The sequence below is a fragment of the Salmo salar genome, chromosome ssa13 (assembly GCF_905237065.1).
Source record: "Salmo salar chromosome ssa13, Ssal_v3.1, whole genome shotgun sequence".
Taxonomy (NCBI): domain Eukaryota; kingdom Metazoa; phylum Chordata; class Actinopteri; order Salmoniformes; family Salmonidae; genus Salmo; species Salmo salar.
This window is the reverse complement of record NC_059454.1, coordinates 66,207,421-66,234,635: the sequence shown is the minus strand read 5'-3', so window position 1 is coordinate 66,234,635 and position 27,215 is coordinate 66,207,421. Positions and strand designations below refer to the sequence as shown.

The following is a 27,215-nucleotide window of genomic DNA, read 5'->3' as shown; positions in this document are numbered from 1 at the left end:
CTCGACATTGAGCTCAGGTGCATCCTGGTTCCATTAATCATCCTTGTGATTTTTCTACAACTTGAAATGAGTCCACCGGTGGTAAATTCAATTGATTGGACATGATTTGGAAAGCCACACACAACCAAGCCATGAGGTCGAAGGATTGTGTCGAGGCACAGATCTGGGGAAGGGTGCCAAAAAATGTCTGCAGCATTGAAGGTCCCCAAGAACACAGTGGCCTCCATAATTCTTAAATGGAAAAAGTTAAGAACCACCAAGACTCTTCCTAGAGCTGGCCGCCCGGGCAAACTGAGCAATCGGAGGAGAAGGTCCTTGGTCAGGGAGGTGACCAAGAACCCGATGGTCACTCTGACAGAGCTCTAGAGATCCTCTGTGGAGATGGAAGAACCTTCCAGAAGGACAACCATCTCTGCAGCACTCCACCAATCAGGCTTTTATGGTAGAGTGGCCAGACAGAAGCCACTCCTCAGTAAAAGGCACATGACAGCCCGCTTAGAGTTTGTCAAAAGGCACCAAAAGTACTCTCAGACCATGAGAAACTAGATTCTCTGGTCTGATGAAACCAAGATTGAACTCTTTGGCCTGAATGCCAAGCGTCACATCTGCAGATCGAAATGTAAAGGTCATTTCTGATTGAGCTGACATATTTAGCATTTACCATGAAGGCAGTCTCAACTAACACTGCAACATTGCCTTTACATTTCAATCACCCTTTAACGCTTAACTTCAGCAATACAGACTGAATCCAGCCCTAAATATTAGGTGTAATAATATTATTATGTTTCAGTAGACATGCTTGGCCTATTATAGCATAACGAACCTTGCCTAGGTAGGCCAGCTTTGATTCAAATTATCAAAGCTAGATGATTAGTTGATTACTTGAATGAGCTGTGTAGTGCTAGGGCAAAAACCAAAACGTGCACCCCTTGGGGTCCCGAGGAAACCCTGGGTTAACCCTTTTAGGGGGGATTGTAACAGGCTAGGCAAGGTTTGTTACATTATCCACTCCCTGTTTGAGCAGTGTGGTCTGCCTATGGGGGAGACCTGCAAGGTGGCTTATACTGTCATTAGCAGAAATTGCTTCAATTTCATGGTTTAATTTATTTTGTAAACTAGCCTATTGTTCTTAATTCATAGTGCCAATAAACAAAAAGACACACTGAAACCTGCTTTTGGAGTGGTGTGGTGTGTGTCCACCTTTTCCCTAATGTTGCAGAGTTTGTAATACTCCTTAGGGACCCTTATTTTGAAAGTTGATTATGCCATAAAGCTGTAACTTTGCAGCTGTAACCCTTATGTAAGACAAGACTGAAAAGCTCGATTACAATTTCATTCCATAACCCCTGCCTCCCCAATACACGCTTGAACGCGCTCACACACTCCACGTTTTTTTCATATGAAATATAGTCAATTAATATTGAGACTCACATTATTGTCCGTAATTAAGAATCTATAATACTCCACACACTGTCAAGAGATAGGAGTAGAGAGTCGGGAAATTGCAATATTGTATCCAACACCCGTCATTGTAGCCATTATTATTCAACATCGAAGGACAGTGAGCGTGAAGGTCCAGAAGAAAGGAATTGCCTTCGACTGTACACGAAAGAATATCTCCATTGGCAACAGTTGGCAGTCGATTACTATTAGACATAACATTGTATCCTAAGTGTTCGTCGTGTGCGTTCGTTAACCGCGAAAAGGAACTGCGCACTGCGGCTTCCCCGGGAGTGAAAATCAAGCCAGGGATTTGGGGGAAATCAAACGGAACCCTTTGCTGAGGTAGGCTATTTAAACGTATACAATGTCGGATAAAGGATTTAGATAGGGAATAATATCTGCATGCATGTGTGTCATTTATGAGAACTGAATATAACCTATGGACATTCATAACATAAGAACTTCAGTTATATAGGGTACACGCTGTTATCTCTGGCTCGTTCCTTGAACAGACAGTGTGCAATTCGTCAATATGTTAGAGGATTTCCGATTTTCTGCAAGTCTTGGCGTGTTATAGACCGAGGTAAAGTTGGTTTTATATTCACACATTCAGACATTCAACAGACATTCGCCAAAAGCAATTAAAAAATGTAAAAGTCAATAACTAATTCACAGTTTGTATTGAGTGGAAATTCCAGTTTTGACTTGATAGGAATACATAAAATCTATAAAATGCCATTTAAAGCGGTATAAATCAATAACTAATTCACCGTTTGTCACAGAAACATCAAACTAGGTATGATTTATTTTATAAATGGCTAGCATACTTTTACAACCTTTGTTTTGAGAAAAAATTCCAGTTTAGATTTTATAGAAATACATACACTCAATAAAATGCCATTTAAAGCGGTATAAATCAATAAATAATTCACCGTTTGTCACAGAAACATCAAACTATGTATGATTTATTCTATAAATGTCTAGCATACTTTTACAAACTTTGTTTTGAGGAGAGATTCCAGTTTTGATTTTATAGAAATACATAAAAGCTATAAAATGCCATTTAAAACAATATAAATTGATAACTAATTCACTGTTTGTCATAGAAACATCAAACTATATATGATTTATTCTATAAATGTCTAGCATACTTTTACATTTGTTTTGAGGACAAATTCCAGTTTTGATTTGATATAAATACAATAAATCTATAAGATGCCATTTAAAGCCAGTATAAATCAATAACTGATTCACTGTTTGTCACAGAAACATCAAACTATGTATGACTTATTCTATAAATGTCTAGCATACTTTTACAAACTTTGTTTTGAGGAAAGATTCCAGTTTTGATTTTATAGAAATACCTCAAATCTATAAAATGCCATTTAAAACGATATAAATCAATAACTAATTCACTATTTGTCATAGAAACATCAAACTATGTATGATTTATTCTATAAATGTGTAGCATACTTTTACAACCTTTGTTTTGAGGAAAAATTCCAGTTTAGATTTTATAGAAATTCATAAAATCAATAAAATGCCATTTAAAGTGGTATAAATCAATAACTAATTCACCGTTAGTCACAGAAACATCAAACTAGGTATTATTTATTCTATAAATGACTAGTATACTTTTACAACATTTGTTTTGAGGACAAATTCCAGTTTTGATTTGATATAAATACATAAAATCTATAGGATGCCATTTAAAGCCAGTATAAATCAATAACTAATACACCGTTTGTCACAGAAACATCAAACTATGTATGATTTATTCTATAAATGTCTAGCATACTTTTACAACACTTGTTTTGAGAATAAAGTCCAGTATTGACTTTATAGAAATGCATAACATCTATAAAATGCCATTTAAAGCGGTATAAATCAATAACGTTTTCACTGATTATGACAGAATCATCAAACTAGGTATGATTTATTCTATAAATGTCTAGTATACTTTTACAACCTTTGCTTTGAGTAGAAATTCCAGGTTTGATTTGATAGAAATACATAAAATCTCAAATATTGCTTTAAAAGATGAAGAAATCTAATTCAGTGATTGTCTCAGAAAAAAAGTCTAAATATTCATTTATTTGCAATATCTTCAAAGAAATGTCACTTTCAAGTGCAAATTGTTCTATATGAAGTTAGACAATGTTTACATAAAGTTATACAATGTTTACAATCTTAAATTGTATTACAAATCAATGTTTGTATTTTTAGTGCAACAAATCAAATCAAATTATATTGGTCACAAACACATGGTTAGCAGATGTTAATGCGAGTGTAGCGAAATGCTTGTGCTTCTAGTTCCAACAGTGAAGTAATATCTAACAAGTAATCTAACAATTCCCCAACAACTACCTAATACACACAAATCTAAAGGGGTGAATGAAAATATGTACATATAAGTATATGGATGAGCGATGGCCGAGCGGCATAGGCAAGGTGCAGTAGATGGTATAAAATACAGTATATACATGTGATATGAGTAATGTAAGATATGTAACATTTTTAAAGTGATACATTTATTACAGTGTCCAGTGATTGGGTCTCAGTGTAGGAAGCAGGTTCACTGAGTTAGTGATTGCTATTTAACATTCTGATGGCCTTGAGACAGAAGCTGTTTTTCAGTCTCTCGGTCCCAGCATTGATGCAGCTATACTGACCTTGCCTTCTGGATGGTAGCGGTGTGAACAGGCAGTGGTTCGGGTGGTTGTTGTTCTTGATGATATTTTTGGCCTTCCTGTGACATCGGGTGCTATAGGTTTCATGGAGGGCAGGTAGTTTGTCCCCGGTGATGTGTTGTGCAGACAGCACCACCCTCTGAAGAGCCTTGCGGTTGAGGGCGGTGCAGTTGCCGTACCAGGCTGTGATACAGCCCGACAGGATGCTCTCGATTGTGCATCTGTAAAAGTGTGTCAGGGTTTTGGGTGACAGGCCAAATTTCTTTAGCGTCCTGAGGTTGAAGAGGCGCTGTTGCGCCTTCTTCAACACACTGTCTGTGTGGGTGGACCATTTCAGTTTGTCTATGATGCATAAGCCCAGGAACTTAAAACTTTCCACCTTCTCCACTGCTGTCCCTTCGATGTGGATGGGGGGTGCTCCCGCTGCTGTTTCCTGAAGTCCACGATCATCTCCTTTGTTTTGTTGATATTGAGTGAGAGGTTGTTTTCCTGACACCACACCCTGAGTGCCCTCACCTCCTCCCTGTAGGCTGTCTCGTTGTTGTTGGTGATCAAGCCCACTACTGTTGTGTCAGCTGCAAACTTCATGATTGAGTTAGAGGCGTGCATGGCCACGCAGTCGTGGGTGAACAGGGAGTACAGGAGAGGGCTGAGCACACACCCTTGTGGGGCCCCAGTGTTGAGGGTCAGCGAAGTGGAGATGTTGTTTCCTACATCACCACCTGGGGACGGCCCGTCAGAAAGTCCAGGACCCAGTTGCACAGGGAGGGGTTGAGACCCAGGGACTCCAGCTTGATGATGAGCTTGGAGGGTACTATGGGGTTGAATGCTGAGCTGTAGTCAATGAACAACATTCTTACATAGGTATTATTTTTGTACAGATGGGATAGGGCAGTGTGAAGTGTGATGGCATTTGCGTCATCTGTGGACCTGTTGGGGCGGTATGCAAACTGAAGTGGGTCTAGGGTGGCCAGTAAGGTGGTGGTGATATGATCCTTGACTAGCCTCTCAAAGCACTTCATGATGACAGAAGTGAGTGCCATCGGGCGGTAGTCATTTAGTTCAGTTATCTTTGCCTTCTTGGGTACAGGAACAATGGTAGCCATCTTGAAGCATGTGGGGACAACAGACTGAGATAGGGAGCAATTAAATATGTCTGTAAACACACCAGCCAGCTGGTCTGCGCAAGTTCTGAGGACAAGGCTAGGGATGCTGTCTGGGACAGCAGCCTTGCTGGCGTTAACAAGTTTAAATGTTTTACTCACGTCAGCCACTGAGAAGGAGAGGAGGGGGGAGCAGTCTTTGTTAGCGATCCGCGACGGTGGCACTGTATTATCCTCAAAGCGGGCAAAGAAGGTGTTTAGTTTGTCTGGAAGCGTGAAGTCGGTATCCGTGACGTGGGTGTTTTTGTTTTTTTAGTACGTGATTTTCTGTAGACCCTGCCACATACGTCTCGTGTCTGAGTCATTGAATTGCGACTCCACCTTGTCCCTGTACCGATATTTTGCTTGTTTGATTGCCTTGCGGAGCGAATAACTACAGTTGAAGTCGGATGTTTACATACACTTAGGTTGGAGTCATTAAAACTCGTTTTTCAACCACTCCACAAATTTCTTGTTAACAAACTGTAGTCGGTTAGGACATCTACTTTGTGCATGACACAAGTAATTTTTACAGACAGATTATTTCACTCTATCATCATTCCAGTGGGTCAGAAGTTTACATACACTAAGTTGACTGTGCCTTAAAACAGCTTGGAAAATTCCAGACAATTATGTCATGGCTTTATAAGCTTCTGATAGGGTAATTGACATCATTTGTGTCAATTGGAGGTGTACCTGTGGATGTATTTCAAGGCCTGCCTTCAAACTTAGTGCCTCTTTGCTTGACATCATGGGAAAATCAAAACAAATCAGCCAAGACCTGGTAGACATCCACAAGTCTGGTTCATCCTTGGGAGCGATTTCCAAATGCCTGCAGGTACCACGTTCATCTGTACAAACAATAGTACGCAAGTATAAACCCCATGGGACCACGCTGCCGTCATACCACTCAGGAAGGACACATTCTGTCTCCTAGAGATTAACGTACTTTGGTGCGAAAAGTGCAAATCAATCCCAGAACAACAGCAAAGGACCTTGTGAAGATGCTGGAGGAAACATGTACAAAAGTATTTATATCCACAGTAAAATAAGTCTTATATCGACATAACCTGAAAGGCCGCTCAGCAAAGAAGAAGCCACTGCTCCAAAACCGCCATTAAAAAGCCAGGCTATGGTTTGCAACTACACATGGGACAAAGATCGTACTTTTTGGAGAAATGTCCTCTGGTTTGATGAAACAAAAATATAATTGTTTGGCCATAATGACCATCGTTATGTTTGGAGGAAAAATTGGAAGGCTTGCAAGCAGTAGAACACTATCCCAACCATGAAGCACGGGGGTGGCAGCATCATGTTGTGGGGGTGCTTTGCTGCATGAGGGACTGGTGCACTTCACAAAATAGATGGCATCGGAGTGCCATCCCGGAGTGGCCATCACAAAGCCCTGACCTAAATCCTGTAGAATATTTGTGGGAAGAACTGAAAAAGTGTGTGCGAGCAAGGAGGCCTACAAACCAGCTCTGTCAGGAGGAATGGGCCAAAAATCACCCAATTTATTCTGGGAAGCTTGCGGAAGGCTACCCGAAACTTTTGACCTGTAACGGCTGTCTGTAAGAGAGAACCAAGGTGCAGCAGAGGATGTGTTCATCATTAGAATTTATTTTAAAAAACAAGAGAACACTACAAAATGAACAAAAACGACAGCAAACAGTCCTGTTAGGAAAATACTCTAAACAGAAACAATTACCCACAAAACCCAAAGGAAAAACATGCTCTTTATGTGTGACTCCCAATCAGCAGCAACGAGCTTCAGCTGTGCCTGATTGGGAGCCACACACATGGCCCAAAACAAAGAAATACCAAAACATAGAAAAAGGAACATAGAACGCCCACCCAATGTAACACCCTGGCCTAACCAAAATAAAGAACAAAAAACCCCTCTATGGCCAGGGCGTTACAGTACCCCCCCCCCCCCAAAGGTGCGGACTCCGGCCACAAAACCTGACTCTGACGTGGAGGGTCCGGGTGGGCCTTCTTACGGCGGCGGCTCAGGTGCGGGACGTGGCCTCTGCTCCACCCTTGGCGTCGCCCTCTTAGGTGGTGCACCTGGCCGCGCCGAAGGTCTGGTGGGCGACGCTGACTGCGCCCGGCTGGCGGCGATGGCTGCGCCCGGCTGGCGGGCGACCCTGGTTGCGCCAGGCTGGCGGGCGACCCTGGTTGCGCCCGGCTGGCGGGCGGCGATGGTTGCGCCCGGCTGGCGGGCGACCCTGGCTGCGCCCGGCTGGCGGGCGTCCCTGGCGGCACCCGGCTGGCGGGCGTCCCTGGCGGCTCCGACGGCACTGACCCAGGATTCACCAGGCTGGGGAGACATGATGGATGCCTGGCCCTGGGCACAGGCACAGGACTCACCAGGCTGAAGAGACATGACAGAGGCCTGGCCCTAGGCGTAGGCACAGGACTCACCGGGCTGGCGGGCGTCCCTGGCCACTCTGGCAGTTCAGGGCAGTCTGGCCACTCTGGCAGTTCAGGGCAGTCTGGCCACTCTGGCAGTTCAGGGCAGTCTGGCCACTCTGGCAGTTCAGGGCAGTCTGGCCACTCTGGCAGTTCAGGGCAGTCTGGCCACTCTGGCAGTTCAGGGCAGTCTGGCCACTCTGGCAGTTCAGGGCAGTCTGGCCACTCCGGCAGTTCAGCGCCGTCTGGCCACTCCGGCAGTTCAGCGCCGTCTGGCCACTCCGGCAGTTCAGCGCCGTCTGGCCACTCCGGCAGTTCAGCGCCGTCTGGCCACTCCGGCAGTTCAGCGCCGTCTGGCCACTCCGGCAGTTCAGCGCAGTCTGGCCACTCCGGCAGTTCAGGGCAGTCTGGCCACTCCGGCAGTTCAGCGCAGTCTGGCCTCTCTGGCGACTGTTGACTGGCGGGCAGCTCTGACGACTGTTGACTGGCGGGCAGCTCTGACGACTGTTGACTGGCGGGCAGCTCAGACGACTGTTGACTGGCGGGCAGCTCAGACGACTGTTGACTGGCGGGCAGCTCTGGCGACTGTTGACTGGCGGGCAGCTCTGACGACTGTTGACTGGCGGGCAGCTCTGGACAGGTGAGACCCACTGGAGGCCTAGTCCTGGGAGGTGGCACAGGACGGACCAGGATGGGGAGACCCACTGGAGGCCTAGTCCTGGGAGGTGGCACAGGATGGACCAGGATGGGGAGACCCACTGGAGGCCTGGTCCTGGGAGGTGGCACAGGATGGACCAGGATGGGGAGACCTACTGGAGGCCTGGTCCTGGGAGGTGGCACAGGATGGACCAGGATGGGGAGACCCACTGGAGGCCTGGTCCGAGGAGGAGGCACAGGATAAACCGGGCTGTGGGGGAGCACTGGAGTTCTGGTACAGACACTCTTTACCCATACTCCAGGCTGAATGCCCACTTTGGCCCGGCACGGGCGGAGAGCAGGCATTGGGCGAACTGGACCCTCCCAGCGCTCTGGAGACACAGTGCGCAACGCCGGCGCAGGATAACCTGGACCGAGGAGGCGCACTGGAGACCAGACGCGCTGAGCTGGCACCATCCGCCCTGGCTCGATGCCTGCACTCGCATGGCACTTGCGGGGGGCTGGTATGTAGCGCACCGGGCTTTGAACGCGCACTGGGGACACCGTGCGCTCCACAGCATAACACGGTGTCTAACACGGTGTCTTACCAGTACCACGCTGCTTCTGGTAAGCACGGGGAGTTGGCTTAGGTCTACCACCTGACTCCGCCAATCTCCCCGTGTGCCCCCCCCCCAAATAAAATTGTGGGGCTGCCTCCCGTGTCCGTTGCGCTCCCTCTCCTCATACCAGCGCCTCTCAGCTCTCGCCGCCTCGATCTCCCACTGTGGGCGGCGATAATCCCCAGCTTGAGTCCATGGTCCTTTCCCGTCCAGGATTTCCTCCCAAGTCCATGACTCCAGATAGCTTTTCTCCTGGTGCCTCTCCTTGTGCTGCTCCTTCCTCTGCTGCTTGGTCCGTTGTTGTTAGGTAATTCTGTAACGGCTGTCTGTAAGAGGGAACCAAGGTGCAGCAGAGGATGTGTTCATCATTAGAATTTTAATTTAAAAAACAAGAGAACACTACAAAATGAACAAAAACGACAGCAAACAGTCCTGTTAGGAAAATACTCTAAACAGAAACAATTACCCACAAAACCCAAAGGAAAAACATGCTCTTTATGTGTGACTCCCAATCAGCAGCAACGAGCTTCAGCTGTGCCTGATTGGGAGCCACACACATGGCCCAAAACAAAGAAATACCAAAACATAGAAAAAGGAACATAGAACGCCCACCCAATGTAACACCCTGGCCTAACCAAAATAAAGAACAAAAAACCCCTCTCTATGGCCAGGGCGTTACATGACCCAAGTTAAACAATTTAAAGGCAAAGCTACCAAATACTAATTGAGTGTATGTAAACTTCTGACCCACTGGGACTGTGATGAAAGAAATAAAAGCTGAAATAAATCATTCTCTCTACTATTATTCTGACATTTCACATTCTTAAAATAAGTGGTGATCCTGACTGAAGACAGGGAATTGTTATGAGGGTTAAATGTCAGGAATTGTGATAAATTGAGTGTACCAGCAATCTACCTCACCAAGCAAAGTAGGAAGAATAAGAGCACCACATTGAAGCTTCCCAGCAACACCCGTTGGGGTGGTGTTGTCAACCTGTTTGACAGTCTCCTGGAGGGGAAGGAGTCTCTCCAAGAAATGACCATATCACAGTGTGCTGATATGGACAGCCCCATCAAGAGCATCCTCCTGGATGATGTATTCTGGGAGAGAGTGGTAAGCAGCCTGAAACTACTGAAACCTATAGCAGTAGCCATTGCATGGATTGAGGGAGACAATGCCATCCTTTCTGATGTTCAGACTCTGCTTGCAGATGTAAGAGAAGAAGTGCTAGATTTCTAGGCAGAGTTGCAAATAAAAAGCCATGTCTCAGACTGGCCAATAAAAATAAAAGATTAAGATGGGCAAAAGAACACAGACACTGGACAGAGATATGGCTTTTTCTTTGCAACTCTGCCTAGAAGGCCAGCGTCCCAGAGTCGCCTCTTCACTGTTGACGTTGAGACTGGTGTTTTGCCGGTACTATTTCAATGAAGCTGCCAGTTGAGGACTTGTGAGGCGTCTGTTTCTCAAACTAGACACTCTCATGTACTTGTCCTCTTGCTCAGTTGTGCACCGGGGCCTCCCACTCCTCTTTCTATTCTGGTTAGAGCCAATTTGCGTTGTTCTGTGAAGGGAGTATTATACAGCGTTGTACGAGATCTTCAGTTTCTTGGAAATTTCTCGCATGGAATAGCCTTCATTTCTCAGAACAAGAATAGGCCAACGAGTTTCAGAAGAAAGTTCTTTGTTTCTGGACATTTTGAGCCTGTAATCGAACCCACAAATGCTGACGCTCCAGATACTCAACTAGTCTAAACAAGGGCAGTTTTATTGCTTCTTTAATCACAACAACAGTTTTCAGCTGTGCTAACATAATTGCAAAAGGGTTTTCTAAGAATCAATTAGCATTTAGAAAGTATAAACTTGGATTAGCTAACACAGCATGCCATTGGAACACAGGAGTGAAGGTTTCTGATAATGGGCCTCTGTACGCCTATGTAGATATTCCATTAAAAAAAATATGCCGTTTCCAGCTACAATAGTCATTTGCAACATAAACAAAGTCTACACTGTATTTTTTATCAATTTGATGTTATTTTAATGGACAAAAAAATGTGCTTTTCTTTCAAAAACAAGGACATTTCTCAGTGAACCTTTGAATGGTAGTGTACAGTCGTGGCCAAAACTTTTGAGAATGACACAAATATATATTTTCACAAAGTTTGCTGCTTCAGTGTCTTTAGATATATTTGTCAGATGTTACTATGGAATACTGAAGTATAATTACAAGCATTTCATAAGTGTCAAAGACTTTTATTGACAATTACATGACGTTGATGCAAAGAGTCAATATTTGCAGTGTTGACCCTTCTTTTTCAAGACCTCTGCAATCTTCCCTGGCATGCTGTCAATTAACTTCTGGGCCACATCCTGACTGATGGCAGCCCATTCTTGCATAATCAATGCTTGGAGTTTGTCAGAATTTGTGGGTTTTTGTTTGTCCACCCGCATCTTGAGGATTGACCACAAGTTCTCAGTGGGATTAAGGTCTGGGGAGTTTCCTGGCCATGGACCCAAAATATCGATGTTTACACATCGACTTAGTTATCTCTTTTGCCTTATGGCAAGGTGCTCCATCATGCTGGAAAAGGCATTGTTTGTCACCAAACTGTTCCTGGATGGTTGGGAGAGGTTGCTTTCGGAGGATGTGTTGGTACCATTCTTTATTCATGGCTGTGTTCTTAGGCAAAATTGTGAGTGAGCCAACTCCCTTGGCTGAGAAGCAACCCCACACATGAATGGCCTCAGGATGCTTTACTGTTGGCATGACACAGGACTGATGGTAGCGTTCACCTTGTCTTCTCCGGACAAGCTTTTTTCCGGATGCCCCAAACAATCGGAAAGGGGATTCATCAGAGAAAATGACTTTACCCCAGTCCTCAGCAGTCCAATCCCTGTACCTTTTGCAGAATATCAGTCTGTCCCTGATGTTTTTCCTGGAGAGAAGCGGCTTCTTTGCTGCCCTTCTTGCCACCAGGCCATCCTCCAAAGGTCTTCGCCTCACTGTGCGTGCAGATGCACTCACACCTGCCTGCTGCCATTCCTGAGCAAGCTCTGTACAGGTGGTGCCCCGATCCCGCAGCTGAATCAACTTCAGGAGGCGGTCCTGGTGCTTGCTGGACTTTCTTGGGCGCCCTGAAGCCTTCTTCACAACAATTGAACCGCTTTCCTTGAAGTTGTTGATGATCCGATAAATGGTTGATTTAGGTGCAATCTTACTGGCAGCAATATCCTTTCCTGTGAAGCCCTTTTTGTGCAAAGCAATGATGACGGCATGTGTTTCCTTGCAGGTACCTGTGGTTGACAGAGGAAGAACAATGATTCCAAGCACCACCCTCCTTTTGAAGCTTCCAGTCTGTTATTCAAACTCAATCAGCATGACAGAGTGATCTCCAGCCTTGTCCTCGTCAACACTCACACCTGTGTTAACGAGAGAATCACTGACATGATGTCAGCTGGTCCTTTTGTGGTAGGGCTGAAATGCAGTGGAAATGTTTTTTTGTGGATTCAGTTAATTTGCATGGCAAAGAGGAACTTTGCAATTAATTGCAATTCATCTGATCACTCTTCATAACATTCTGGAGTATATGCAAATTGCCATCATACAAACTGAGGCAGCAGACTTTGTGAAAATTAATATTTGTGTCATTCTCAAAACTTTTGGCCACGACTGTATGTTATAGTTCATTCTTAGTTTTCCTTATCTTCACTGTGGAATTTTGAGTCTCTTGGTTGTCTTGATCCTCTTGGTCATCTTGGTCCTCTTGATCCATCCACATGTCTGTCTTCTTTGTTAGTCAGGCCTGACCCCTTCATCCTGTAGTTTTTTCCTGTAATGTAATTTAATATGACTAAAGATGCAGAATTTTCTGCAAGGCCCCTTCTAACAAGGTATAACATACTCTTTAGAACTTTGACCACCCGCGCTCTGGACGGACTACATGCCCTCTATAAAATCATAACTGGATTCTTTGCTCAAAACAAAGGTTTTAAAAGTATGCTAGACATTTATAGAATAAATCATACCTAGTTTGATGTTTCTGTGACAAACAGTGAATGAGTTATTGATTTATACCGCTTTATATGGCATTTTATAGATTTTATGTATTTCTATGAAATCAAAACTGAAATCTTTCCTCAAAACCAAAGGTTGAAAAAGTATGCTAGACATTTATATAATAAATCGTACCTAGTTTTATGGTTCTGTGACAAACGGTGAATGAGTTATTGATGTTCCACTTTAGATGGTATCTTATAGATTTTATGTATTTCTATCAAGTTAAAACTGGAATTTCTACTCAAAACAAAGGTTGTAAAAGTATTCTAGACATTTATAAAATACATCATATCTAGTTTGATGATTCTGTGACAAACGGTGAATTAGTTATTGATTTTTACATTTTTAAATGTTGTTTGGCGAATGTCTGATGAATGTCTGATGAATATAAACTTTACCTCAGTGTATTATAGGTGCTTTTTATAGGGACTTGAACAGCCATACATGTAGACTATCTTACTGTATCAGGTAAACATTATTGTTCCCTGAGGAAATATCCGTGCCATAAGGCAGGCTATACATAGGTGCCTTCAGAAAGTATTCACATCCCTTGACTTTAAAATAATGTTGTGTTACATGCAGCTTGAATTTAGATTTTTTGTCACTGGCCCACAGACAATACCCCATTCTTTCCCTCGATCAATACCCCATTGAAAATCTATGGCAAGACCCAGAAATGGTTGACTAGCAATGTTCAACAACCAATTTGACAGAGCTTGAAGATCTTTTTTATTTTTGAACTTTTTACCCTATTTCTCCCCAATTGGTAGTTACAGTGTTGTCCCATCGCTGCAACTCCTGTACGGACTTGGGAGAAGCGAAGGTCGAGAACCATGCACCCTCTGAAACACGACCCTGCTAAGCTGCGCTGCTTACTTAACCCGGAAGCCAGCCGCACCAATGTGTGGGAGGAAACACTGTATACCTGGCGAACGAAGTCAGATTGCATGCGCCCGGCCCGCCATTAGGAGTTTCTAGAGCACTGTTTCGGATACAGGTATCCTGTGTATGCATCCTGTGTGTGTATTTCTTTTCTCTCCTTCTCCCCTCACAGGTGGCAATCATGTTTAGTTAATAAGGCAGAGGTTAAAAAACTGGTGTTAAATGTTTTGTTGGAAGAACAAGTGCTTGTATTACCGCTGCCTGAGCCTACTACCCCTGTAGGTGATGTTGCTGCTCCTGTAAGCCTGTCGGTGTCTGAGAACGAGGGCGAGACTAAAACTCCAGCCACATTGTCCCGTTTTGATCCACTCTCCCCACTGTCAGACGGTGATGCGGAGGGATGTCCGTTCAACACAGCTCCAACTGGAGGCGGAAGAGAGCCCAAATTAGGCAAGAAAATCTCCAGTTGGAGATGTGTAAATTTGAGGCAGAAAGAGAAAAAAGAACGAGAACAGCGGCAGTTAGAGTTGGAGATGTGTAAAATTGAGGCAAAAAAAAGAAAGAGACCAGCGGCAGATGGAGTTCAAAATGCGCCAGATGGAACTGGAGGCGGAGACAGCGAGGCTAGCCTCCGTTCCTGCTGTGCCTGTTAGTGAGCCGTCCTCACCAGCTGGAGCTTCCAACACTTTTGACATTAGTAGGCAAATTGCTTTGGTACCTTTGTTCAGAGAGTCAGAGGTTGACTCCTATTTTTGTGTTTTTGAATGTATAGCAGTAGCATTGAAATGGCCTGAAGAGGTATGGTGCCTATTACTTCAGTGTAAATTAACTGGTAAAGCCCAAGAGGTTTTGTCAGCGCTACCTCTTGAAGACAGTTTGAATTATGAAGTGGTCAAAGCTACTGTTCTTCGCGCCTATGAGCTTGTTCCTGAGGTATACCGACAGAGATTTAGGTCTCATAGAAAGTCTTCTAGTAAGACTTATGTGGAATTTGCTAGAGACAAGGGAAATCTGTTTGATAAATGGCATGCGGCTGGCAAGGTAACTGATTTCAACTCTCAAATCTTGTTAGAAGAGTTTAAAAATTGCGTACCCGAATGCATTGTAGTTTACCTAAACGAACAGAAAGTATCCTCCCTGTCAGAAGCGTCTGTGTTGGCAGACGAGTTTGTGTTGATGCACAAGAGAGTGTTTTCGGCTCATACTGAGAGTAGAGCCACTGAATTGCCTACTTTTAGTCCTAGTCGGCCAGCAGTATATCAAGCAACACCCATGTCGTGTCAACGCTTCTAAGAGGAAGATAATGAGGGATGAAGTGAGATATTTGTTGGAGAATGACCTGGCTACGCCAAGTTCAAGCCCTTGGAGTTCTCCTTGTTTTCTGGTTCCTAAACCTGATGGTACGTCCAGGTTATGTACGGATTATCGAAAGGTAAATTCTGTCACAATGCCAGATTCGTTCCCGTTACCCAGACTGGACGACTGTATCGACACTGTTGGTGCTGCTACTTATGTAACAAAGTTGGACCTCTTAAAAGGTTACTGGCAGGTTCCGTTAACCTCACGTCCTTCTGAGATTTCTGCCTTTGTGACCCAGACAACTTCCTACAATACTCAGTCATGGCTTTTGCGATGCAGAATGCACCAGCCACTTTCCAACGACTGGTTAACGCCATATTAGCTGGCGTTCCCAATTGTAGTGCCTACCTAGATGATCTAGTGATTTATTCGTCTGTGTGGTCAGATCCTATTAAATCTCTAAGGGTAGTATGTGAATGCTTGGCAGCTGCTTCTATAACCCTGAACTTGGCAAAGTGCGAGTTTGGGAAGGCTACTGTTACCTATCTCAGCAAAGAGGTCGGCCATGGACAGGTGCGCCCTGTTGATGCCAAGGTCTTGGCTATCACTGCATTCCCCGCACCTACCACCAGACGAGAGCTACGCCGCTTTTTAGGGATGGTTGGCTACTACCGTAGTTTCGGTAAAAAGTTCTCTGCGGTAGTTGCTCCATTGACCGATTTGCTCAGTCCGGCTAGATCGTTTGAGTGGTCCCCGGATTGTAAGGTAGCTTTTGATACTGCTAAAGCAGTAATACCCCTGTACTTGCTGCTCCGGATTTTGAACAATCGTTTAAACTTGAGGTAGATACTAGTACCAGAGGTGCTGGTGCTGTTCTACTGCAGCAGGACAAGAGTGGAGTCGATCATCCTGTGTGTTATTTTTCACAAAAATTTAACAAATGTCAGGCAAACTATGCAACCATCGAGCAAGAAGCTCTAGCTTTGTTGTTAGCTCTGCAATACTTTGAAGTGTATATTGGTTCTAGTGCCCTAGCAGTGATCGTATATACTGACCATAACCCCTTAGTGTTTCTCCACCGTATATACAACCAGAACCAGCGCCTTATGCGTTGGGCGCTTATTGTGCAGAATTATAATTTGGAGATCCGCCACAAAAAGGGTTCTGAAAATGTTTTAGCAGATGCTTTGTCTCGTGTTTAAAAATGTATGATTTTTGTTTATTGATCTTGTGGGTATACTTTATAAATACTTTGGTCGCAATCTCCCCTAGGGTTGCTCTTTTAAGGGTGGGAGTGTTACGGATACAGGTATCCTGTGTATGTATCCTGTGTGTGTATTTCTTTTCTCTCCTTCTCCCCTCACAGGTGGCAATAATCATTCCCCAATCAGTCATCATTCAGTCGCTAATCAGAAGACACCTGCACCTTTTCCATTACCCTATCACAGCCCCTTTCCCTTGGTTTAAAAACCCAGTCAGAAGCTCAATCTAGCAGTCATTCACTCGCTATCTCACTCTTTTTGTATGCAGAGAGCTCTCGTTTGTCCCAACCTGTGAGTATTGTTTTGTTGTGGTGCATGACTGTTTGTTTGTTGGTGGGAAAAGGGGATAACCAGCCAAGTTGCCCATGGGCCTACATTACCCGTAGGAATACTTTGTCTAAGAACACTAGTTAGAACTGGGCGGACCTCCCACTGTATTTTTGGTTAGTTAGCTAGCTGTTTTTTAAGCAGGCTAGTCAAGTTTAGGGGTGTTTTGGGATTATTGTTTCTTTCCTTGGGTCTAGCTCAGCCCCTTTTCCCGCCCCCCCCTTTACCGTGTGTTTAAGAATAAACCCTGAGTGTTTGACGGTAGATTTAAGTTGTCTGTGGTTTTTGTTCTCACTGTTCCTTTTTCACTATTATAATTTGCATGAGTTATGTTACGGGTCTCGTTTCCATTCCCCCCCCTAGACTTCAGGGCCAAAGGGATTCGTAACAAGCACAATGGAACAAGGACCTCCTGGCCGGGCAAACCCTCCCCTAACCCGGACAACGCTGGGCCAATTGTGCGCCGCGTCTCCTGGTCACAGCCAGCTGCGACACAGCCTGCGATCGAACTGTAGTAATGCGTTGCAGTGCCTAAGACCGCTGCACCACTCGGAGCCCCGAGCTTGAATACTTTTTTATAGAATAGTTGGTAAATGTTGCACAATTCAGTTGTGGAGAGCTCTTTGAGACTTGCCTGGAAAGACTCACTGTTGTAATCCCTGCCAAAGGTGCTTCTACAAAGTATTGGCTCAGGGGTGTGAATACTTATGTAAATAAGATATTTCTGTATTTAATTTTCAATACATTTTCCCCAAAAATCTATTTTATCCATTTTGCATTCAGGCTGTACCACAACAAAATGTGGAATACTTTCTGAAGGCACTGTACATCAAGTTGGCTGCAGCCTACAGGCTAAGAGCATAGAAAATGTTCAGTAATTTTCATCGTAGTGTATAATGTCATTTGTTGTCAGATAATGATCACCTTATGTAGGCTAGGCATACAGTGCATTTGGGAAAGTATTCAGACCTCTTGACTTTCTCCACATCTTGTTACATTACAGCCTTATTCTAAAATGGATTAAATAATGTAATATAATTTTCCTCATGAATCGACACACAATACCCCATTAATGACAAAGTGAAAACAGGTTGTTAGACATTTTTGAAAATGTATTACAAATAAAAAAACAGAAATACCTTATTTACATAAGTATTCAGACCATTTGCTATGAGACTCGAACTTGAGCTCAGGTACATCATGTTTCCATTGATAATCCTTGAGATGTTTCTACAGCTGGATTGGAGTTCACCTGTGGTAACTTCAATTGAATGGACATGATTTGAAAAGGCACACACCTATCTATATAAGGTCCCACAGTCAGCGCAAAAACCAGCCATGCAGTCGACTGATTGTGTCGAGGCACAGATCTGGGGAAAGGTTTGAAAAAATGTCTACAGCATTGAATGTCCCCAAGAACACAGTGGCCTTCATCATTCTTAAATGGAAGTAGTTTGGAACCACCAAGATTATTCCTAGAGCTGGCTACCTGGCCGAACTGAGCAATCGGAGGAGAAGGTTCAGTGGGGTGACCAAGAACCTGATGGTCACTCTAGTAGAGCTCCAGAGTTCCTCTGTGGAGATGGGAGAACTTTCCAGAAGGACAACCATCTATGCAGCACTCCACCAATCAGGCCTTTATGGTAGTGGCCAGAAGGAAGCCACTCCTCAGTAAAATGCACGTCAGCCCGCTTGGAGTTTGCCAAAAGGCACCTAAAGGACTTTCAGACCATGAGAAACAAGATTCTCTGGTCTGATGAAACCGAGATTGAACTCTTTGGCCGGAATGCCAAGCGTCACATCTGGAGGAAACCTGGCACCATCCCTGCATTGAAGCATGGTGGTGGCAGCATCATGCTGTCAGGATGTTTTTCAGCGGCAGGGACTGGAAGGCTATTCAGGATCGAGGGAAAGATGAACGGAGCAAAGTACAGAAAGGTCCTTGATGAAAAGAGCTCAAGACCTCAGACTGGGGTGAAGGTTCACCCTCCAACAGGACAACAACCCTAAGCACACAGCCAAGACAATGTAGGTGTGGCTTCGGGACAAGTCTCTGAATGTCTTTGAGAGGCCCAGCCAGAGCCCGGACTTGAACCCGATGGAATATTTCTGGAGAGACCTGAAAATAAGCTTGTAGCGTCATACCCAAGAAGACTATAGGCTGTAATCGCTGCCAAAGGTGCTTCAACAAAGTACTGAGTAAAGGGTCAGAATACTTATGTAAATGTGATTTCAGTTTTTTATTTGTAATAAATTTGCAAAAAATCTAAAACCTGTTTTTACATTGACATTATAGGGTACTGTGTGTAGATTGATGAGGAGAGGGAAAAAAAAACTGTTGAATCATTGTAACGTAACAAAATGTGGAAAAAGTCAAGGGGTCTGAATAGTTTCCTGTAGAAGCCCACTAGCCCACCAATCAAGATAGAACTTAGCGAGTTTGGAATCCCTAAGAGAGAAATCCCAAATTCAGAGACTATCGCTGTAGTGTCTTAGCTCTTATTACTAATGGATATACACTGCTCAAAAAAATAAAGGGAACACTTAAACAACACAATGTAACTCCAAGTCAATCACACTTCTGTGAAATCAAACTGTCCACTTAGGAAGCAACACTGATTGACAATAAATTTCACATGCTGTTGTGCAAATGGAATAGACAACAGGTGGAAATTATAGGCAGACACCCCCAATAAAGGAGTGGTTCTGCAGGTGGTGACCACAGACCACTTCTCAGTTCCTATGCTTCCTGGCTGATGTTTTGGTCACTTTTGAATGCTGGCGGTGCTTTCACTCTAGTGGTAGCATGAGACGGAGTCTACAACCCACACAAGTGGCTCAGGTAGTGCAGCTCATCCAGGATGGCACATCAATGCGAGCTGTGGCAAGAAGGTTTGCTGTGTCTGTCAGCGTAGTGTCCAGAGCATGGAGGCGCTACCAGGAGACAGGCCAGTACATCAGGAGACATGGAGGAAGCCATAGGAGGGCAACAACCCAGCAGCAGGACCGCTACCTCCGCCTTTGTGCAAGGAGGAGCAGGAGGAGCACTGCCAGAGCCCTGCAAAATGACCTCCAGCAGGCCACAAATGTGCATGTGTCTGCTCAAACGGTCAGAAACAGACTCCATGAGGGTGGTATGAGGGCCCGACGTCCACAGGTGGGGGTTGTGCTTACAGCCCAACACCGTGCAGGACGTTTGGCATTTGCTAGAGAACACCAAGATTGGCAAATTCGCCACTGGCACCCTGTGCTCTTCACAGATGAAAGCAGGTTCACACTGAGCACATGACAGAGTCTGGAGACGCCGTGGAGAACGTTCTGCTGCCTGCAACATTCTCCAGCATGACCGGTTTGGCGGTGGGTCAGTCATGGTGTGGGGTGGCATTTCTTTGGGGGGCCGCACAGCCCTCCATGTGCTCGCCAGAGGTAGCCTGACTGCCATTAGGTACCGAGATGAGATCCTCAGACCCCTTGTGAGACCATATGCTGGTGCGGTTGGCTCTGGGTTCCTCCTAATGCAAGACAATGCTAGACCTCATGTGGCTGGAGTGTGTCAGCAGTTCCTGCAAGAGGAAGGCATTGATGCTATGGACTGGCCCGCCCGTTCCCCAGACCTGAATCCAATTGAGCACATCTGGGACATCATGTCTCGCTCCATCCACCAACGCCACTTTGCACCACAGACTGTCCAGGAGTTGGCGGATGCTTTAGTCCAGGTCTGGGAGGAGATCCCTCAGGAGACCATCCGCCACCTCATCAGGAGCATGCCCAGGCGTTGTAGGGAGGTCATACAGGCACGTGGAGGCCACACACACTACTGAGCGTCATTTTGACTTGTTTTAAGGACATTACATCAAAGTTGGATCAGCCTGTAGTGTGGTTTTCCACTTTAATTTTGAGTGTGACTCCAAATCCAGACCTCCATGGGTTGATAAATTGGATTTCCATTGATGTATGTAAAGAAAGAAGTATTTAATAAGATTATTTCATTCATTCAGATCTAGGATGTGTTATTTTAGTGTTCCCTTTATTTTTTTGAGCAGTGTAATAAGAAAGACTCTGAATACATGGAAGTGAACTTTAGCCTCACATGTACTAAAGCTAGTTAGTATAAGAATTGCCCATACCATAACCCCACCGCCACCATTGGGCACTCTGTTCACAACATTGACATCAGCAAAATGTCACCCAGATGACGCCATACGCTGTCTGCCATCTGCCCCGTACAGTTGAAACCGGGATTCATCCGTGAAGAGCACACTTCTCCAGCGTGCCAGTGGCCATTGAAGGTGAGCATTTGACAACTGAAGTCGGTTAAGATGCCAAACTGCAGTCAGGTCAAGAACCTGGTGAGGACGACGAACACTCACATGAGCTTCCCTGAGATGGTTTCTGATAGTTTGAGCAGAAATTCTTTGCTTGTGCAAACCCACAGTTTCATCAGCTGTCCGGGTGGCTGATCTCAGACGATCCCGCAGGTGAAGAAGCCAGATGTGGAGGTCCTGGGCTGGCATGGTTACACGTGGTCTGCGTTTATGAGGACGTACTGCCAAATTCTCTAAAACGCCAAAACAACGTTGGACGCGGCTTATGGTAGAGAAATTATCATTAAATTCTCTGGCAACAGCTCTGCTGGACATTCCTTCAGTCAGCATGCCAATTGCACACTTCCTCAAAACTTTAAACATCTGTTGTGTGACAAAACTACACATTTTAGAGTGGCATTTTATTGTCCCCAGCACAAGGTGCACCTGTGTAATGATCATGCTGTTTAATCAGCTTCTTGGTATGCCACACCTGTCAGGTGGATGGATTATCTTGGCAAAGGAGAAGTGCTCACTAACAGGGATGTAAAGAAATTTGTGCACAAAATTTAAGAAAAATTAACTTTTTGTGTGTATGGGAGATTTCTGGGATCTTTTATTTCGACTTGTGAAACATGAAACTAACACTTTGCGTTTATATTTTGGTTCGGTATATTTTGGTGTCAAAATGACCCATAGTACCTCGTGACATAATAAGTTATTTCTGGTTGCATAAGCACTTTGTGACATCTGTTCATGTAAAAAGGGCTTTATAAATACATTTGATTCATTCATTTTAACCTTTCAAAATATTACTGTGTCCAACATCTTGGTGACATATTATGGGCCATAACATCTTGGTGACACATTAAGACATGTTAGTTATTTTAACCCCTAGCATTTGGTACCAGATGTATATTTGTGTCAAGTGTCAGTGTGCAGCGGTTAGGACGGAGTCAGGCGCAGGACACAGAACTGAGTAAAAGATGTACTTTACTCAAAGAAACAACAATTTCCACGCAGGGAAAAACACACCAGCTAACAGAAGTCTTGAACACTAAACAAAGAACAAACACGCACAAAACCATGTGGGAACCAGTGGGTTAAATAGGGAATAAATTATAATGTAATGGGAACCAGGTGTGTACAATCAAGACAAAACAAATGGAAAAAGAAACGTAGATCGGTGGCAGCCCGAAAACCGGTGACGTCGACCGCCGAACGCCGCCCGAACAAGGAGAGGCATCAACTTTGGCGGAAGACATGACAATTTGGCTTTTTAACACCGACAGTGTCATCCATTTTAGTCAATTATTTTCGGGACATTGCGACATTTACCGTTAACCCAGTTTAAAATAAAACCTTTGGCTAGAACTGAACGAGAATAGAACATGCCAGACTAAAAAATGTGTTGATTGTACACATTTTGAAAAGTCATCAGAATTACCTCACGATAATCAGGTAAGCTATAAGCTTGGCTTCAATTAATCTCTTGTTTGATGTGACTGTTCATTGTTTTATGCTCTGTTTACACACTAGCACCGTACACACACACTTTTCACCTATGTTCTATAATCACTTTATTAATCCCATATAATTACTCATCTCTCCTCCATCAGCTCTCTCATTTGTCCACACACACACACACACACACACACACACACACACACACACACACACACACACACACACACACACACACACAAAGCCATGCTATCACTGTCAACACTGATGCTGATGGATGAGCTGTAAGGAGAATATTGTGTATTCAAGCTGAAGGAAGGAAGTCATGATTTTGTGTATTTCTGTGAATTCCTCTGGTCTTTCCTGGTAATGTTGGAGCTCAAATAGCCTCCTATTGACATTGAAATGGATTGAGGAGTGTATTCTGGCTTCCCTGTGGCTCAGTTGGTAGAGCATGGTGTTTGCAATGCCAGCATGGTGTGTGCAACGCCAGGGTTGTGGGTTCGATTCCCATGGGGGGCCAGTACAAAATATATATTTTTTAAATGTATGCATTCACTACTGTAAGTCGCTCTGGATAAGAGCGTCTGCTAAATGACTAAAATGTAATGTAAATGTAAGAATAACACTGCACATGATCAATTGTGCTCCGTTCTTAAAGGGGACATCAGTAATTAACAGAACATAACAGTCACCATCCCAAAATGAATTATTGTGAAAATGAAGATGTGTGTGTCAGAATGGGACTTGTCCTTTACCTAGCCTGTAATCACCTACCTAGTATGGTTTTATAATTCATTATCTAGGCCTACAGCAGTTGTGTAATGTTTGGGGGCCAGGGTTAAGGTTAGACTTGACTTCCTTATACCTATTGTCCTTCTCCACTATCTTTACCTTTGTGATGAAGTTATGCGATAGTTCTAACCGGGACTTTAACCCAGGATCTTGTGAAATCTGAACCCTTTGACAAAATCTCTATGTGGGCTTGGGTTAAGGCCACTACAATACTAACACTATTTCTCCATTTACTCTCTCCCTTCCCATTCCAAGCTCCTTACGCTCCTCTCTCCCATCCACTTCTTACACCTCTTCCCCCTCTCTCGCTCTCTGGTGTGTGATGGCACTGTGTGTGTGAGTCATGGGCCCCTCTCCGACCACCCTGTCAAAGCTCAAGCTGGGGAAGCTGCGTGTGGTGCGCCGGCGGCTGCTACAGCGCTACGAGCACCAGCCCTATATCTCGTGCCTAGCTGGCCTTTACGGTTGTCAATGGAGACGCTACCAGAGGACCCGCGCCACACCGGGAGACTGCTGCTGCAGCAAGGTTAGAGAAGTCAGGGACTGTGGTTTTGCAGAATGGTTTAACAACCTTGACAGAGCAGAGACTATACTCACACACACACACACTACAACAATGTACTCTCTCTCTCACACACCCAGCCTCACAACATGAGTCAAACACACGCTCTCTTTCGTTATCTGTCGATATCTCTCTGTAGCATTGCTTACATCATTTGTACTGTCACAGTTTTACAACCATTGTTAAGCCGATGAGGAGCTTTTTCCTCGCATTCCTCCCTCTCCTCAGAGTTCAACGGGCACGCCGTAAATTGTGTGGAAAGCACTCTAGGGTATAAATACATACTGTGAATGCGGAAATGATTCCGAACTCTTCCCCTTTTCCACATTTTGTTACGTTACATCCTTATTCTAAAATGGATTACATTTGAAAAAATCTGAAGGGGTCTGAATACCTTCGAATGCACAGTCACACGTTTTGAATTTCCCAGCCCCGTGCAAGACTAGCACGCTTCTATGTTTTGTAAGATTATCCAATGCTGCAAAACAACAACTTGCTGTGTGACATTCTAATCATTGAATAATGGTAGCCCAGACTTGAGTTGTTTACCTCGTGTTGGGGTCAAACATACAAAGAGAAGTGATCAGTGTGGAGGTGGTTTTGGCTCTGTCCTAAATCGCTGCCTTGCAACCACAATGTTGTCGGTCCAATCCTAATCTCTGTTAATTTCTTGGTACTGTACATTTTCATGCCAACAGTATATATGGTTATGAATTTGATATGAAGTCTGTGGGACTTATTGTGTTTCTCTGTCCTGCAGTTGGAGTGTGTCAGCTTTGCTCTCCTCATCATGACGTTCTGTCTCACGCTGGTCTTCCTCTACTTCTGGAGTGAAGCTCAGAATGACTACAATGATTTTGACTGGTAGGTGGGCTAGTATGTATTTGTAATGTAATGTGACACATCTAAGTACTTTATTAACAAGCATGCAAATATATAAATACTCAAGGGCACACACACAGACGTTATACACACACTAACAACATTACCATACTGTATAGTCACGACTAGTGTCTCTGGTGCTGACTGTTCGCTGTCTAACTGCTGCACTCTCTGCTTTCTATGTGGCTCCTGCTCTCTCACTCTCGTGTGACACAACACACACACACACACACACACACACACACACACACACACACACACACACACACACATTTTCTCTCTCAACTCTTGTCATCCTCTCTCTCCCCCCTCTCGCTCTTGCTTTCTTCCCCTTTTCTCGCCTTTCCAGGTTTAACTTTGGGAACCTAGGATTCTGGTTCCCCTGGTCTGTGGTGTTGCTGGTCATCGCTGCCGCCTTCTTCAGCTACGTCACTCTGCTGCTGGTGAGGGGTGTATTTGTGTGTGTTTTTTTTGTTTGAGGGGTGTATTTGTGTGGTTTAATGTTTGAGGGGTGGTTGGCATCTGTCTGATATGAGGTGTGTGTGTGGTTTGAGTTGTAGCTGTTGGCTGTGTGTCTGCTGTCAGAGGGACAGAAGCTGTACCTACACTGGGGCCATAAGGTAACGTCCGAGCTCCTTTGAACTTCCTGCCTACTTCTCTACCTCGTGTCCTATCCATCACTTTGTCCTTATGGCCCATAAGTTGTATAATCATCCCATCCGTTCTTCTGTGACAAGATGAAAGTAATGATTTTACCTAGAAGAAAATGCTGACTGCCTGGTAGAAGAAAAGTTAAAATAAATGCTGAATGCTGCAGATTTATGGATAGATCCTGAAAAAAGTGAACATTAATTGTGCTCAGCTCAGTTCAAAGTTAGGTGAATGAAGTGCTCAGTAGTGTGAATGTGGTATGGTGCTAATGGTTGTATGTTGTCCTAACTCTGGGTGTGTTGCCAGATTGGCATCCTGGTGACTCTAGCCTTCTCCATTGTGGCCACAGCAGTTCTGTCTGACCTATGGAGCAAAGAGTGGACCACTCTCCTCCTCTCTTTCCAGGTGGGGCCTCCCTTCTTTCATCTATATAGTCATCCCTATCTCTTTATTCTCTGTCTTTCCCCCACCTTCTGCAATTTGTTTTTTGTTTTGAATAGGTGACGGCGCCATATTTGCATGTGGGAGGAGTCTTGTTGGTGACACTGCTATCCTGGCCAATAGCCTTACATTTCTTCCGCATCAATAAGAAAGGTGAGACTGAGTAGGTGGGGCATGTTTGAGCAGCTGTATAAATAATATGCAAATTACAGAGTAGAATTGGGCAAATACTGACATCATACCTAGGGCAAAGACGGAAACTTCAGGGAGGTTTTCTATCTCAATCAGAGGAGACTGGGAGGAGCTATAGGTGGACGGGCTCATTGTAATGGCTCTAACGGAATCAATGGAATGGTACCTATAGCTCCTTCAACCAGCCTCCTCTGATCTCAAACGTAAAATATGTCTGCATATAGTCAATTCAGCGGTAGATATTCATGTTATGTTTGATTTGAATGATTTGTTTTACAAAATGTGTATTCTGATGTAATTTCTTTGGTCTTAAGGAAATGAATCAACCAGAAATGGATATCTGTATCCCATAATAAACAGTGTGTGTGTGTGTTCCAGTAGGGCGGACACTCATCATGGGGCTGTACCTGGCGGTTCTGTGTGCCCTCTACCTGGTGCCCCTGGGCATGTACTCACCCTGCCTCAAAAAAGAGGGTGCTCTGGGCCCCGCTCCAGCCCTCATCGGGCACAGAGGGGCACCCATGGTGGGTAGGCCTTGTCAGAAATACCATTAATGCCAACCCATTCTTATCAACTATTTTCAATACTAACTGACTGGAAACTACTATTTATACAAGTTACATAACATTGAACAACATAGCAGTGACATTGTATTGGTAGTAGTAGTTGAAAAAGAGCGCCATGTGGTGGTCTCTGATAGAGGTGTCGGTTTCGATTATAGGTGCAATTGTCCCAGAGTCCCGGTAAGCGGACTGATAATGCCTAGCAGGAGACAGGGATACAACTCACACTTTAATGCCACACCGAACGGACAGCCACACAGCAAGCAAGAAGAGGAGACTAGCTGTAATGATAGTGTATAGTGGTTTTCTGTACGACAGAAGGAACAGCGAATATATATATATATATATATATTACAAAAGAGTGATGGCAGTATTGGCTATACAATAGTAATAGCAGTGATGCAATATATACAAATCAGCAATGGCATAGCAATGGGTTAGCACACAATAGTAATGGTTGTAGTAGCGTTAGCGGTGCTGGCAAGGTAATATTATTGGCTGGTAATAAATATACAGTAATACACTGGGGTTAGTAAGCTAACATGCTACAAAGCAGTAATGCAGGCGAACAGGCTGCATAGCACAAATGG

The 27,215-nt window shown here is 44.4% G+C and overlaps 1 protein-coding gene across 4 annotated transcripts in view; it reads left to right on the top strand.

Moving 5' to 3' along the window:
- The first annotated feature begins 1,327 nt into the window (after positions 1-1,327).
- LOC106567586 (glycerophosphodiester phosphodiesterase domain-containing protein 5) overlaps positions 1,328-27,215 on the top strand; it is a 31,406-nt gene continuing 5,518 nt past the window's right edge. Inside the window, exons 1-8 of one of the 4 annotated variants that reach the window (XM_045693477.1) lie at positions 1,328-1,785; positions 23,590-23,860; positions 24,657-24,760; positions 25,128-25,221; positions 25,339-25,398; positions 25,736-25,834; positions 25,930-26,023; positions 26,444-26,586. In XM_045693477.1, the coding sequence (XP_045549433.1) occupies positions 23,678-23,860; positions 24,657-24,760; positions 25,128-25,221; positions 25,339-25,398; positions 25,736-25,834; positions 25,930-26,023; positions 26,444-26,586 (777 nt within the window). In that variant the 5' untranslated portion in view covers positions 1,328-1,785; positions 23,590-23,677. Of the gene's footprint in view, positions 1,786-23,589; positions 23,861-24,656; positions 24,761-25,127; positions 25,222-25,338; positions 25,399-25,735; positions 25,835-25,929; positions 26,024-26,440; positions 26,587-27,215 lie in introns of all 4 variants that reach the window. The other 3 variants (XM_045693476.1, XM_014137086.2, XM_045693478.1) reach the window with 3 other exon arrangements.